This window comes from Aspergillus homomorphus (assembly GCF_003184865.1).
Source record: "Aspergillus homomorphus CBS 101889 unplaced genomic scaffold BO97scaffold_1, whole genome shotgun sequence".
NCBI classification, from domain to species: domain Eukaryota; kingdom Fungi; phylum Ascomycota; class Eurotiomycetes; order Eurotiales; family Aspergillaceae; genus Aspergillus; species Aspergillus homomorphus.
In genome coordinates, this window is record NW_020291887.1 from 281,983 (window position 1) to 295,779 (window position 13,797).

Consider the following 13,797-nt stretch of genomic DNA (forward strand, 5'->3'; position numbering starts at 1 on the left):
CTGTACCGTCCAGGCTCTCTCTTTCCTTTCTCTTCCTCCTAAAACCTGGTCCTTCTTCACTTTCTTCTCCACTCCTACCAACTTAACTTACTTACTCCCCTCCTCTTCCTCCTCCTCCTCGTCCTCCTCCCATCGGTACATAAACATAAACATAAATATCAACATTCATCCATCCCATCCCATCCCATCCCATCCCATCCCATCCATTCATCCACTTGCAGACTCTACCACTACTTACCTCTTCAACTTTGCATTCACATTACATACGTTGTACAGCCAAGGGAATCATCTGCAGTTGTACGCGATCCAACTGGGTTGTGCTGTGTGGGGCAACCTTTTCCCATCTTGGCCGGCCTTTTCCACGCTAAGAGTAGGGCCAAACATAGCCTTTGCCCTGTCACTTCTACCACCTTTTCCCTACACCTCTCTATCAACATCATCTCCTCGAAGGGAGGCCCGACACCACCCATTGAAGTCGCCAAATCTCCTCTTTTTCTCGCGTCATTGTCGACCAGCAATCCGTCGACCCCGTTTTCTCCCCGCCTTACCGACCGTGGGACCTGTAATCAGCGCGAAAATAACGTGACCCGGCTCATCTCTGATCTGGTCAATAACGTCAACAAGATCTTATATGCGACTCTCTGAAGCTTGCATATCCCCGTTTCCTCTCAGATACCTAGCTTGCTAGCTTGCAGAGTCTTGCATAGAGCCTAATCTATCGGGGTTGGGCGAATAATCACGCGTGGTACGTACAATTCCGTCTCCCAGTCTTCCAGGTATTCGAGCTCCACCGGGGTAATCCCCTCTGGAATGCTGACTGGACACCAGCTAACGGGGAGATCACAGTTGCTATACACACTTCTTCACACTTCCTTCATTTGTGCTCTTCTGTTTAGTCTTCCTTTTCGTCCTTCTCCCTTCTCACAATAATGCCTCCGGTAAGGATCCACTGGCCTCGTGACGCGTCTGTTGTGTCTGCTGTTTATTGATCGTGGGAAACTGCACCCTGGCGTTGTGCCTCGCGTGCACGAAAACTCTCTTGCTAATCTCCTCACAGGCTAGAAGTCTCCGCACGAGAGGTGCCATGAACGAGAACGATGAGAATGGGCCGTCGACGCGCCTGACACGGGCCAAGGCTGCTGCCCTATCATCGGGGGACGCCCACACCACTGCCGCTGCAACCAAGAAACCCACTCTACAAACCAAGAAAGCCGCTACAGCCCCGACTACCGGAACTACGAGAAGGCGCGCGGCCCTTGGCGACGTCAGCAACGTCGGCAAAACCGAGAATGGTGAAACCAAGGAGGCGAAGAAACCGGCTGCGACCAAGGCCCCCCTGGCACCCAAGAACAACCTGCCCTCCGGCGGCGTTCAGAAACCAACTAAAACGAACCCGGCACGCACCAACCCTGGTGTCAAGAGCGACACCGCGAAGAAGCAACCTGCGGAACCGAAGCGTCCTGGAAGCGGATCGGGTGTTGGTGGAAATCAGCCAAGACGGACCACGACCCGCAACTTGCAACAGAAAGAGGTCCTGCCCGAGGAACCGCCCCTAAAGAAGGCCCATGTCGAGAAGAAGGAGAAAAAGCCTGTGACGGAAAAGGTTCTGGATGAGAACGCTCAGGCTCCTATTGATCCCAAGGTTCTGGAAAAGCCCACCGAGGATCTCGTGGATGATCTCGACGCCGAAGACCTCGACGACCCTTTGATGGCCGCCGAATATGTTGTTGAGATTTTCGACTATCTTGCAGTGCTGGAGGAGGAGACCTTGCCGAATCCCGATTACATTGACCACCAACCCGACTTGGAATGGAAAATGCGTGGTATTCTGGTCGACTGGCTCATCGAAGTGCACACTCGTTTCCGCCTTCTTCCCGAAACTCTCTTCCTTGCCGTCAACATCATCGACCGTTTCTTGTCGGAGGAGGTGGTGGCCCTGGACCGTCTTCAGTTGGTGGGTGTCGCTGCTATGTTCATCGCGTCCAAGTATGAAGAAGTTCTTTCGCCCCACGTCGCAAACTTCAGCCACATCGCCGACGAGACCTTCTCCGATAAGGAGATTTTGGATGCTGAACGTCACATCCTTGCCACTCTCGAATACAACATGAGCTATCCCAACCCGATGAACTTCCTGCGCCGCATCTCCAAGGCGGACAACTACGACATTCAAACTCGTACTCTTGGAAAGTACCTCATGGAAATTAGCCTTTTGGATCACCGATTTATGGAGTACCGCCAGAGTCATGTTGCAGCTGCAGCAATGTACCTGGCTCGCCTTATCCTTGCGCGGGGACCCTGGGTAAGTCATGAAACGCTTCTTGGTCTATCTACCCTTGGAACTAACACTTCTCCAGGACGCCACCTTGGCTCATTATGCTGGATACACGGAAGAAGAGATCGACCCTGTCTTCCGGCTGATGATCGATTACCTTCACAGGCCCGTGTCCCACGACGCGTTCTTCAAGAAGTATGCTAGCAAGAAGTTCCTGAAGGGTAAGCTACATGTCCCTGCTCAACGACATTGAAGATGTCTGACTGACACCTCTCCCAGCATCCATCCTTACCCGACAATGGGCGAAGAAGTACCACCATCTCTACATCACTAGCTCTCTGTCAGAACCCTACCACTTCATCAAAGACAAGGAGTAAACACCACGTGTCCTCGTGACGATTCTACGCCGGCGTGCGGCAAAACGACCCAGAATAGGAGTTGGTTGATCCATATGATGGTATTTTATTTCTGATGGTATAAGGGTACCTCTTGCATATGTTTACGACGGCATTTTCCTGTTTTCGCTTGCGGATGTTTGCATTGTTCGCTTCAAGGGTGTCTGGCGCTTCTCTCATCTGCCTTGTGTTTGAGTTGTTCTTCTGTTACATCGGCTTGATTTCTTGGTCGTGTCTGGGTTGTACTTGCTCTGATACCTAACTTAAATATTCTCCCTCTTGACCCTGCGTACTAGAGGCATCGGGCACACCAAGGTCGGAAATTCTACTTCCAGTTTTATTTCAGCTTTCTATCGAAGTTTTGGTTTCTGTTTTTGTTTACAGCGTGTGTCAAATTCTCTTGTCTTGCATCTTTTTCCACAGAGTGTGCTAGACACTTGTTACTGTGGATGTCTCTATGATCAAGGCTTGGGAGGATACATAATCGCACCATGATGACCATAAATGCACATGTGCTGGACAAATATTCGAAGGTGAGCACCGAGACTTTCAATGATAGTGTAATGACAAGAGTGGACGGGTCCGGGTGAGGTATAAGGATAAGGGGAATGATCGGAGATTGTTTACCGCGGAAAGAAGATGAAACCTGGAGCTCTGTGAAATACTCTGATATGCGATATGTGTGAGTTTGCTATGATGAATGTTGGTGTAATTTGAAGACGAATGCGCCGAAGAACGGTGTAGTTAGTTGAACTGCAGCCAGCGGCTTGCCGTTTGTAGAACCGAGGCTCCTGGGTTGAACCGCTAACTGCCACCAACCACCACGGCTATTGTTCTGACCCCCATTCTTCAGCGACCGCAATCAAACCAACGAACTCCTTCATAGCAGTCGCAGTGATTGAACAATCTAGAATCTGCTTCCATACATGGCGGCGCCGAAAAGCAAACGGTTAAGCTTTCTTTGCACATTTAATTTGCGCCACACGAAGTATATATTGTTTCCCACTCCAACCTCTCCGATTGCAATCAACTTCACAGAGCCGGACCAGATAGAGATAAACCAAGCAGCTTAGTACACAGACGCCCATCACGCCCAGCACAATACAATGACATCCCACGAACCATCACCCCAATGTCCCTTCTGCAACATCGCAAACACATACCCCCCGCTGACCCCAACAACGTTCCTCCGCCAACAAGACCCGAAGAATGTCTCGAACAACCCAGCAACGAGCACGAGCACGAGCACGACAATGATAACGACCCCACCGATCTCACCCACAGCAACGACGGCCCACCTGATCCTCTCGACCACCTCCCTCCTCGCGTTCCTGGATATCATGCCCCTAACGAGGGGCCACATCCTCCTTGCCACGCGAGAGCATTATGAGAAACTAGGGGACGTGAAGGTCGGCGTGAGTCGAGAGGTGAGTAGTGTACATCACGATCCGATAACTACCCCTCCACTCTTTCTATCTACACTTACGATCCTGTTTGCGTAACTGCATCCCGTACTGCATAAGTCATATATACCTGACCCATATCCCCGGACAAATTTACTCTACGGGGACAAGTCACGCAACTAGAAAGAAACACTAACTAACGTGATACTGTAAAGATCGGCCAATGGCTCCCCATCCTCTCGCGGGTGGTGATGCGCACGCTTTTCGGGGCCTCGGACGACGAGGCGGCGGATTGGTGTTGGAATGTGGTGCAGAATAATGGTACGTTTGTTCCTTCCTTTCCTTCTCGATGTATATTCCCTTTCTTGATGTATACGTAAAGCTTGTTTGTTATCCTTCGTTGGGTTTGTACGACTCGGGCTTTCTTTTCTGGTCTGAGGAAACTCTACGGGAGAATACAGGCTAAGCGCGGGATTTGTCTTCAGGCGTCAGAGCAGCGCAGCAGGTCCCGCATGTTCACTTCCATGTGATTCCGAGGCCGAATCTGGATGGGTCTGGCGGCGGCGGGAGGCCGAGCTTTGTGATGTTTGGGCGTGGGCAGAGGGACGAGTTGGATGAGGAGGAAGGGGAGGAGCTGGCGCGGTGCTTGAGGGAGGAGTTGGCGAGGGAGGTTGTGCGTCTTAGGGATGTGGAGGGGGTGGATTTGGAGGGGGAGTTTGCGGGGAGGTGTTTACTTTCGAAGCTTTGAAGGGGTATATATGTATAGACAGAGGTCTGTTCTAGATGCACGGCGTTTCGTGATACCAGATATATTCAATAGTTCTATTTTTTTGAGACAGTATTTTATTCTCGTACGTGACGTAGGTAATAATACGGTGCGGTTTATAGTGTCGTTCTTCATGATGCAGGCGTCGCGCTGCCTGATCTGGGTGGTTTGGAGTCATACTGCGGGTTCTTGGTGAAGTACTGTTTCTGGCAGTCAGTATGCGGGATGGATATTACGGTAGAAGGGAGGAAATGAAACGTGCCTTCTTTCTGAACGAGTTGAGGTCATCGGCATAGACGCCCTCCGAGTCGAGCTTTCGTCGTCCCATGGACACATCCGACACCTGGCCTTCGGGCAGTCTCCGGTAGGTGATTAGGCGACGGGACCCTGGCGGGTTGTTAGATATGTTCCCTGGTCGTAGGAGGACGCAATGCAAAGATGGCTTCACTTACAGTTATAGAACGGTTGAACGGACACACTCAGAACCTCCAGGTTGGGGTGCATGGGCGTATCCAGCTCGACATCCTCGTCGTTGGAGGTGGGCATCCACATGCACATGCGGCCACCGGTCACCAGCGTCCTGGCCGCGAAGCTGAGAATATCGTTTTGCATGGCCTCAAAGCCGTAGGGCTTCTTGGGTGCGATGTACCCGGGTCGACTGTACAGCACGAGTCAGCAAACACAAGCTCTCCAGAATAACGTCCACTTCCTCTCTACTTATTGCAGCCAAGCAGCAACAGAACACATACAGATGAGCCGGGACCCCATCAATAATGACCTCCTCATTCCTAAGCCCCTCCCGCCTCCCCAGCACGCGCAAGCCCTCGCGCACCCCGTAAGGCGGATCACAGACGATGCCATCGAGGAACTGGGCCGAGCGCAGCGGCGTATTCGTCAGATCCGAGGAGAAGACATCGAGGAACTTGCCGGCAGTCCCGTACTGCTGGAAATTCGCGAGCACGCCCATCGTGCCGCCGCGCTCGATCATCTCCTTACCGCGGAAGCTGCGCCCGTCGATATCGGACCCGAAGTTCAGGGCGCCGAAGTGGCCCATGGCCACAAGGAAACTGCCCGTGCCGACGAACGGGTCGTAGAAGAGCTTGCCCGGCGCCGCGTGCGCCATGTTCGCCGTGATCAGCGTCAGCTCCGCGTCCATGGACGTCGTGCTGATATACCGGCGCTTCTTGAGGTCGTACTTGTTGATCACGTCGCGGCTGCTGTTGGCCAGCCAGCGGCCGAACCAGATCCGTTGGGGTTCCTGGCCTTCTGGCACGGGGCGTAGGATCGGGTTGGTGCTGGTTGTGCTGGCGGGTTTGCTGGTGCCCTCAGCAGCGGCAGCGTCGGCGACAGCAACATCCCAGCCGTAGTCCTCCAGGACCCAAAAGTCCTGGTCCGGGTTCTTCATGCGGATCGGGCCCCGGAAGCCCAGGAAGGAGAACGACTGGATGATCTCGCGCTTCTTCTCATTGCTGCGCTTGCCCGCGAAGCTGTCGACCGTGAAGCGGAACGAGTCCGTCGCAAACTCCGCCCAACGCGCTTCGCTCGTCCGCCTGCGGACGTCCGCGTGCACTTCCTCGAGCGTGCTGCCTTGGCCCCAGAGCTCGAAGATGTCCTTGGCTAGGATGCTGCGCGCGATGAGCCTGCGCGCCGCCGCTTCATCTTGGACTTTGATCACGCAGAATGGAGACTGGGCGAGGAGAGGTTAGTCGATGGGTTCTTTCTGTTATTCCATTGGTGCGGGGAAAGAGAATTCATGTGCTGGATTTTGTTTTTCGGAATTCTGGGAGTGGAACAGAGCCCTAGAACATAATACTGCGGACGGAAGACGTACATATTTGTCGTAGTAAATGAATTCGAGGTCAATACCGGCCAAGTCTGCCAACGCCTGAATCTCAGGTTGGCGGAAAGACTCGTGGACCTGCGCAAAGCGGATCAGGTATTCCATCGTCGGCTTGCGCTCTCACCCCGCGCCACCAGTCTTCTTGGGGTACTAATTGGATTGCTGCAGTATCGCTACTGCCGAGAAGACAAATGATGAGACAGTTTGTCTGGTCAATCTTCAAATATGGAGCGCTGAAATGGAGTCTGCTGGTTGAATGGTTGCGGAATCAATTTTTCTTATGATCCGCTCGCTGCTGGCTTTTTTCTTGCAGTGAATTTGGAACCCGTCGTTGAGCTCGAATTCAACTTTGCCCCCAAACCTGATGGGCTACAATGCTACAAATACCACAAAGAATGTCTGGATGTGTCGAGAATTCAAGCTCGACTATCATGATACCAGAGTTGATACAACTAACTTAATGATTTTTATCTGCGAAGCAATTGGCCTCCATCGTGGAACCAAACGCAAGAATAGATACATTGAAGCCGCAAAAACAGAAAGAAACATGCTTGAGAAAACAGTGGGTGTATATCTTTCTTAATCAATCTTTACATCCTATCCTTTCCTTGCATCAAACCCACAATGAAAATCAAACCCAATTTACGCCGTTCTGGAACCAGCTGGGAGCCAGAGATGGGATGACCAGCAACAAACGCCGCCGCTATGCGCCGACAACCTTAAACACATGTCGTGATTCATATCCTTCAACTTGCGAAATATCGACCTTCTCATCCTCGGGGATCATCTCGTGTTTGAGCTCCCACCCGGCCCGACGGCAGAGCTCAGAGACCACCACGTCGCAATCGCCCAGCAGATCGATATCGAACTCCGTATGCGTCACGGGCTAGTGATCCATTAGCCTGGAAAGAGCGTAACCAACGAGGTTCGAACTTACCGTGCGAGAGATGTAGATCTGAGGCACATGACGAGGCAGCACTCCTGGAGCCTCTGCGACAGGCGCAACCTTCAAAGAAGTTCCGATCACAATGACCAAGTCCACCCGTTCGCGATCGTGGTGAAGCAGGCGACGACCGAACTCATCAGGCAGATCCTCACCAAAGAATGTAATATCGGGCTAATCAAACATTAGATCGAAATCGTAGGGAAACAAAAGGGGGCGCGCTACCCACCTTCATAACACCAGGGGACGGAATCTCGTAGTCGTCATCCGAGCTATCCTCATTGTCGTCCTTGCGATTCCTGTGGACTCCAGTGGTGCTGCGCTTGCGTTTCATGCTCGATTCCTCTGCGATACGGTCGCGACACGCGGCACACTGGGGAATGGCACCCTTCTTGATTTCATCAAAGATCTCGTCGCCCGCCACTTGGAACCTACACTTGACACAGGTCGCCGTGGCAAACGAGCCATGACACTGGACGATATTCTCCGCAAGAACACCGGCATTCGCCTCAATATTATCAATGTTCTGGGTGTAGTTGGTCAACAATTTGCCCTTGTCCTGCAGGAGACGGATGAAAGCATGCGTCGGCGAGAACTTCTTCTCGGTAGGTAGGATGTCCTTTGCAACCGAGAAGAAGATACTGGGATCTTCGCGGAACACTTGAATGTCAAAGACCTCCTGCGGATCGCTCAGGCCCAGATGCGCGAGCTGCGAGTATAGACCGGTGTCCTTGGATCGAAAGTCGGGGATTCCGAGACTGGTGGATATCTACAATGCTTGTCAGTATACCACAGCCCTTGCGACAAGAACAAATCAGACGGTGTGACTCACGCCAGCACCAGTCAGCACGACGATGTTCTTGGACTCCTTCAGCAACCTCACTGCGTCGTCGACGGTATTGTACTGTGGGAGCTTCGGACGTCGCGAGAACTCGCGCGAGATCGCGATCGCGAGGAGAGGGTGGTAAGCTTCATCAGGGGCGCCTTCAAGGAAAGCCGGGGGCCGGAGACCGAACGCCGTGCACAGCTTCTTCGCTGTGACCGTCTCCTGTCCGATGGTTTCTTCGACAAAAGCAGCTTTGCCGATCTCGTGAAGACGATTTCGATACGCGATAGCCTCATCCAAAGTGCAAGCATCAGGAACTAAATTCAGGGCGCGGCGCAAGTTAGCGGGTGGGGAACTGGCACAGCGAGGCCGGGAGAAGCATATAGATTGGACTCACCTCCATCGCGAAGTTGCTCGTCTCGCAGCACTTCAATGGCGTCCTCATACAGCGACTGGGTTTCCCACTCCTCCCCGGAAGCGTCGCTGTCGGTCTCGTACTCGGTATGGGACATCTCACCTTTGGTGGTGGTGGCGGCGGTGGGGTCCTCGTTCGCCGTGCCTGGCTTGTCGATTACATCCGCGGAAGTCATATCAACGGCGACGGCGACTGTAGTTTGCAACGACGAGCTTTCCCCACTGGGCGCTGATTCCAGGTCCATCCTGTGACGGAAGACGGGGGCACTTCCAGCAACCGCTAAATCGACCCTGCCAACTCACATTGAGCTTTCCGTTTGCCACCCCGAAGTTGCTTGGCCGAGACAAAAATGGCTCTGGTTATCTCCGGGGGGGAATTGCGCTCGGATACTACTTTATCCGGACCCGTACGATATGGACAATGAACCGGTCGGATTTAGTGCATTTGCTCTAAGTAACTAGTGTATTAGACTGCTTGGTATCTGAAGTGAGAAAACATGAACTTTTTATTTGGTATCATGACAAGAAGGGGAGTTCGTAACAAGGACGTGCAGCAGCTTGGTTGGTTTCAGGAGTCGGCCATTTCGTGGTCACTGTCAGAGTCCACCTCAATTTCCTCGTCCTCCCAGTCTTCCTCGCCCTCCTGGCCCTCAGCGCCTTCGTCCTCCATCTCCTCACCCAGCTCCTGGTTCATTTCCTGAACCAGCTCGAGCGCATGCTCCTTTAGTCTTTCATCCTCGTACCCCTGAATCTCGTACAGGCTTAGGCCCTGCTTGAGCCATTCGCGACTGGCGATGAGCGACGCCTGGCGCTTGGCCTCCGGGGTGTCGGCTTCTTCCTCGACATCCGCAGGCGCTTGTTGCTTGCCAGCCAGAAGATATAGACACCAACCACCGAGATACCAAGCCTCGATACTTTGATCATCTTCCAGAATCAAGCGCTCCAACACTTCCAATGCCTCCAACTCCATCGCAACCTCCATCAAGAGACGAGAGAGACTGATCCTTGTGGGAAAGTCCGGGATACTGACATCCTCTGGGGGCAGATCCTTCCAAATCTCAAGACTCCTTGTAAGTGCCGCTTTGGCGTCCTCTGTGCGTAGCTGCGAAATGCGAATGGAAGCCAGGGTTTGGAGGACTTCGGGTCCATTAGGGTCGACCAGGAGAGCTTCCGTGATGAGCGTCTCGCAACGTTTCTCTGCATCTTCTTCCCAACTGTGTTGCATTAGTACGAGACAACCAGCATCGATTCGACCGCTTCATGGGCGAGGATGAGGAATGTGGAAAAGCTCAGGTGCCACTTACGAAAGATCGGTCATATAGATCTCAGCCACGGCACATAGAGCATTGGCCATCTTGCGCTTCTTCTCCAGCAATTCAGCCGCCTCTTGAGGACCGGGGCTCTGCTCTAATTGCTGGATCGCATGTCTGAGCGAGGAGACACCCTTCTCGAACCACTGCACACTATCCTTTCCACCCTGCTCGCTCAGCTGAGCCAGCCACAAGAACTTCTCTGCGCCTCCTCCTTGCGATTCAGGTATCGTGCCATTGGGATCGGCTTCGACCGCACGCAGGAAGTGGGCGCGGGCGGTGTCGATGTCACCGAGTTCGACGTAGATCTCTGCGACGGCAATCAAGGCCGATAGATGTGACGGAGAGCCTGCGGGGGAGCTGTCGAGCGCTTGCTGGGCTAATTGTAGGGCGGCATCGGCCTGGCCGGTCTGGATGAGTATCGTAGCTTGCTCCAGAAGCTTGGCGGGATCTTCGTTCATCTTCTTCTGCTGCTTCGAGACCGAGCCACCGACACCGAGGACGGACTTCTCGCGAGATTTGGAGGATTTCTGCTTCTGAGGTCTGGACTTGCCCATTATAGTGAGATATTCAGATCGAGTAATGCTTCGCTGGCAAGTTTTATAAGATGTCAAGATATAACCACGGAAAAGAGAGAATTCTTCCAAAAAAGAGTAAAGTATAGCAATTGGAGCTTTTCGATCTTTCAAGGCGGAGCATAGAAATTCCCTTTTTCGGGCGGGACAAAATCGGGCGGCTTTCCTTATCTGTTTGCGCTGTTTGCACACCAATGGCAACATTCTACTCCGTGCTGGGAGAGTCCGAATCAATCTATGATCTAGCTCAGAATCATCGAACCAGGAAATAGGCACCATCTTGTTCACTTATATTTCTCTACGACACAGCGGTCGCTGCCATACCCTATAATTTATCCTCTGGGAGCCAGGGTCTCTCAACGAAGGATTCACGAACGCCAAACCACACCGCACGAAACAGAATACCCCTCCAACCCCGCCGGCGGCGCATTGAGGCACAATGGGTCGCGAAGACCAGATCGAAGAGCGCGAGGTGCTCGACTCCATTTTCCCCGAAGAGATAACAGGTAAGAGGCGCTGGTTTATTCCTTAGTTTTGACGACACATCTCCGTGTGGAATTATTTCATGCAAGTTCGAGGCCCCGTGCTGACGAAAGGATTAATTGAACGACCAGACGTTTCGGACACTTCATATCGGATATCGATCGCCCTGGATGTCCCCGAAAATGATGTCGAAGAGACAGAGCCACCCGTCCTGATCTTGCACGTGTCGTATCCTGAAGACTACCCGGACGTTGCTCCCGAATTAGACATCAGTGCGCCCCCCAACGCACCGAAACACCCTCGCATCGATGTTTCAGAGGACAAGGATCGGCTGCTCGAGGCCCTGCAACCGACTATCGAAGAGAACATGGGGATGGCGATGGTGTTCACCCTAGTGAGCGCGCTGAAGGAGAGTGCCGAGCTTCTGATGGCGGAGCGCGTGAATGCGATCCACGCGGAGAGGGAGATGGAGGCTGCCAAGCGGGAGGAGGAGGAAAATCGGAAGTTCCAGGGCACAGCCGTCAACCGGGAGACGTTCCTGGCATGGAGGGACAAGTTCATGAAGGAGATAGAAGAGGAGGAGAAGCGGTTGCGCGAGGAGAAGGAAGCCGAGGACAGGAAGGCTCAGAAGAAGACTCCCGGTAAGGAGGAGAAGAAGCTTACGGGCAAACAGCTGTGGGAACGTGGTCTGGCTGGAAGAGCAGACTTTGATGAGGACGAGGAGGATGCCATGCCCGCTGCTGTAGAGAAAATGAAGATCGCCGCGTAGAAACTTCACGGTTTCATGTAATAATTTACACGTTCAAGTCGCTCCCAGAAGAGTCTCAGTCCGCAAGGAATACGCACTTCCTGTCCGGCAACCTCACATATAGAAAGTGGGCATCACCGACAGATCAGGTAATTATCCAACATGCATGGCTAGTGTTTGATGCTGTGAATAGAATAATATGAAAACAAAGGTATATTTGCCCGAAACTGATTGCAAGGCTTGCCATAGAGGTATACTGCTTTAATTGCTAAGCGAACCTACTCCTCTGGTCTATCTCGAAAAACTTGAGATGGATACAGACTGTGCCAGATGTCTCTTAAAATGTGCGTTGGCGGCCTCCGCGGTAGGTCGCTGCTTGGACATCGGCAGTGTGCCCCAGTCAGTTGCTCATGACTTTGAGGATGGCCGCGGTTCAAGCAGCCTGGGAACTTTGTATCAAAAGCCGTTATTGACCGCGGCTTACCCTTTGGTAGTGTTCTCTAGTCAAAGTCTTCTTAATACCCTTTTTTCGCTTTTCCTTTGCCCGACCTGGCTTGTCTTGAGCAGACTCTAGCTGGTCAACTTCCTTCTGTTCTGTTTCCCCCTGCGCAGCCGTCGCCTTAGCAGCCCTCTCCTTAGCTTCTTTTGCGGCCAACTCACGCTCCGCAAGGACAACTTTCCACATGGCTTCCGCAAGGCGTTGATCTTTGGCGTCCAATTCAGCGATACGTTCTTTATTTCTCCGCAGAGCATAATTAAAAGCATCAACCCACATAACCTTTTCTGGTTCTTGTTTGGTTCTCGAATCCCACTCGTCCTCGTCCCTGGCCCAATGAATTTCTTGAGTTAGCAAATCACGCTGGACGAGTGATTTGTCCCGTCTGCGATGTTTGCCCCGGAGGATATGACTGAGGAACGCGGGCTGGGGTTTCTTGATTCGCAGCATCGGCAATCCGCGAGCATTCACGATTTTGGGAACGCGGCGTATCCCGTTGACGACCGGTCTCGGGCGCGCCAGGATAGACTCAGCATCTGGATGTCGTTGCATAGTCTTCCTCTGGGCTTCTCGGCCTGCTTGTTTCCTCAAGTCGAGTGCGCTGGGAGGTCTGGCCCTCGCGAGTTTCAACCGTGTCAACTCCCGTTGTATCGCGGATTTGCGCTCTCGTTCTCTTAAAGTAGTTGATAAGAGCGTTTGGAGGTGCTTGGTCTTTTCGTGGTTGCCTTGTGATACGGCATGGAGCAAGTCAAGGGCCTTTATTCTCCGCAAAGAGATCGTCAGCTGTGATGGCTGGGTGGTGGGATCTATAGCGAAGGGACGGGGTGTTCGCGTACTTCATAGCCCGCCTTCAGGGTATGCGCTATTTTGGAAGGGCTCTGGATGCTTTTGTATCTGTGAATTCGTAGTTGTATATATTGTTGGGCTACACTACGCTCCGGTAGATTGTCAGGTAATTTGGCGCATTGTCGGAGAAGAGCCCGATACAGCGCGAGAGCTGCCACAATGATTGGATATTAGCCTCATTGTACGCAAAAACATTGACTGGGACGTCTAATCTAGAATACATACTCGCAAAACGATGTATAGAAGATCTACACGGCACTACCGATTTGTGCATGGTGAAGCTGATAACAAGGGAATCAAATATCTTTTGGAAGCATGTAACTGATAAGATACGCCTGAGTGTCACGTGTTGAAGAGAGTACTGGCTCCCTTGATATAGCTATGAAAGCAGCCGCAACTCACCGCCTTGGTTGTGTAGTGTAATGGTTAGCACCCAGGATTCTGATTCCTGTAATCCCGGTTCGATCCCGGGCACGACCT

The 13,797-nt window shown here is 52.6% G+C and overlaps 5 protein-coding genes and 1 non-coding gene across 6 annotated transcripts; 4 read left to right on the forward strand and 2 right to left on the reverse strand.

Moving 5' to 3' along the window:
* Positions 1-649: 649 nt before the first annotated feature.
* BO97DRAFT_2676 (B-type cyclin nimE) lies at positions 650-2,661 on the forward strand. The gene is made up of 5 exons (XM_025690954.1): positions 650-745; positions 847-938; positions 1,058-2,299; positions 2,355-2,493; positions 2,552-2,661. The coding sequence occupies exons 2-5, from the start codon at positions 930-932 to the stop codon at positions 2,647-2,649; spliced, it is 1,488 nt and encodes a 495-aa protein (XP_025556389.1). The 5' UTR covers positions 650-745; positions 847-929; the 3' UTR covers positions 2,650-2,661.
* Positions 2,662-3,538: 877 nt separating this feature from the next.
* Positions 3,539-4,818, forward strand: BO97DRAFT_380488 (HIT-like protein; the record flags this gene model as incomplete). Its single annotated transcript, XM_025693205.1, has 3 exons — positions 3,539-4,103; positions 4,286-4,391; positions 4,556-4,818. Exons 1-3 carry the CDS (start codon positions 3,774-3,776, stop codon positions 4,816-4,818), a joined length of 699 nt encoding a protein of 232 aa, XP_025556390.1. The 5' UTR covers positions 3,539-3,773.
* Positions 4,819-4,967: 149 nt separating this feature from the next.
* Positions 4,968-10,829, reverse strand: BO97DRAFT_466897 (putative histone deacetylase SIR2; the record flags this gene model as incomplete). Its single annotated transcript, XM_025699596.1, has 15 exons — positions 10,164-10,829; positions 9,454-10,073; positions 9,184-9,249; positions 8,843-9,139; positions 8,452-8,762; positions 7,849-8,388; positions 7,614-7,793; positions 7,509-7,578; positions 7,115-7,128; positions 6,668-6,793; positions 6,191-6,523; positions 5,586-6,094; positions 5,289-5,494; positions 5,135-5,223; positions 4,968-5,036 (listed from the first exon to the last, which is right to left on the reverse strand). Exons 1-15 carry the CDS (start codon positions 10,724-10,726, stop codon positions 4,968-4,970), a joined length of 3,993 nt encoding a protein of 1,330 aa, XP_025556391.1. The 5' UTR covers positions 10,727-10,829.
* Positions 10,830-10,994: 165 nt separating this feature from the next.
* BO97DRAFT_401915 (RWD domain-containing protein) lies at positions 10,995-11,996 on the forward strand (the record flags this gene model as incomplete). The annotated part of the gene is made up of 2 exons (XM_025694368.1): positions 10,995-11,250; positions 11,359-11,996. Exons 1-2 carry the CDS (start codon positions 11,184-11,186, stop codon positions 11,994-11,996), a joined length of 705 nt encoding a protein of 234 aa, XP_025556392.1. The 5' UTR covers positions 10,995-11,183.
* A 445-nt stretch (positions 11,997-12,441) lies between these two features.
* Positions 12,442-13,591, reverse strand: BO97DRAFT_380501 (LYR motif-containing protein; the record flags this gene model as incomplete). Its single annotated transcript, XM_025693206.1, has 3 exons — positions 12,442-13,227; positions 13,308-13,468; positions 13,543-13,591. The coding sequence occupies 3 exons, from the start codon at positions 13,589-13,591 to the stop codon at positions 12,442-12,444; spliced, it is 996 nt and encodes a 331-aa protein (XP_025556393.1).
* Positions 13,592-13,725: 134 nt separating this feature from the next.
* On the forward strand, positions 13,726-13,797 carry BO97DRAFT_t6. Its single transcript has one exon. It is a non-coding gene; the product is annotated as a tRNA-Gln (tRNA).

Coding starts and splice junctions, on each gene's coding strand:
- BO97DRAFT_2676 (XM_025690954.1), top strand. Junction 2,300..2,354: donor TCCTTGCGCGGGGACCCTGG/GTAAGTCATGAA, acceptor ACACTTCTCCAG/GACGCCACCTTGGCTCATTA. Junction 2,494..2,551: donor TAGCAAGAAGTTCCTGAAGG/GTAAGCTACATG, acceptor CACCTCTCCCAG/CATCCATCCTTACCCGACAA.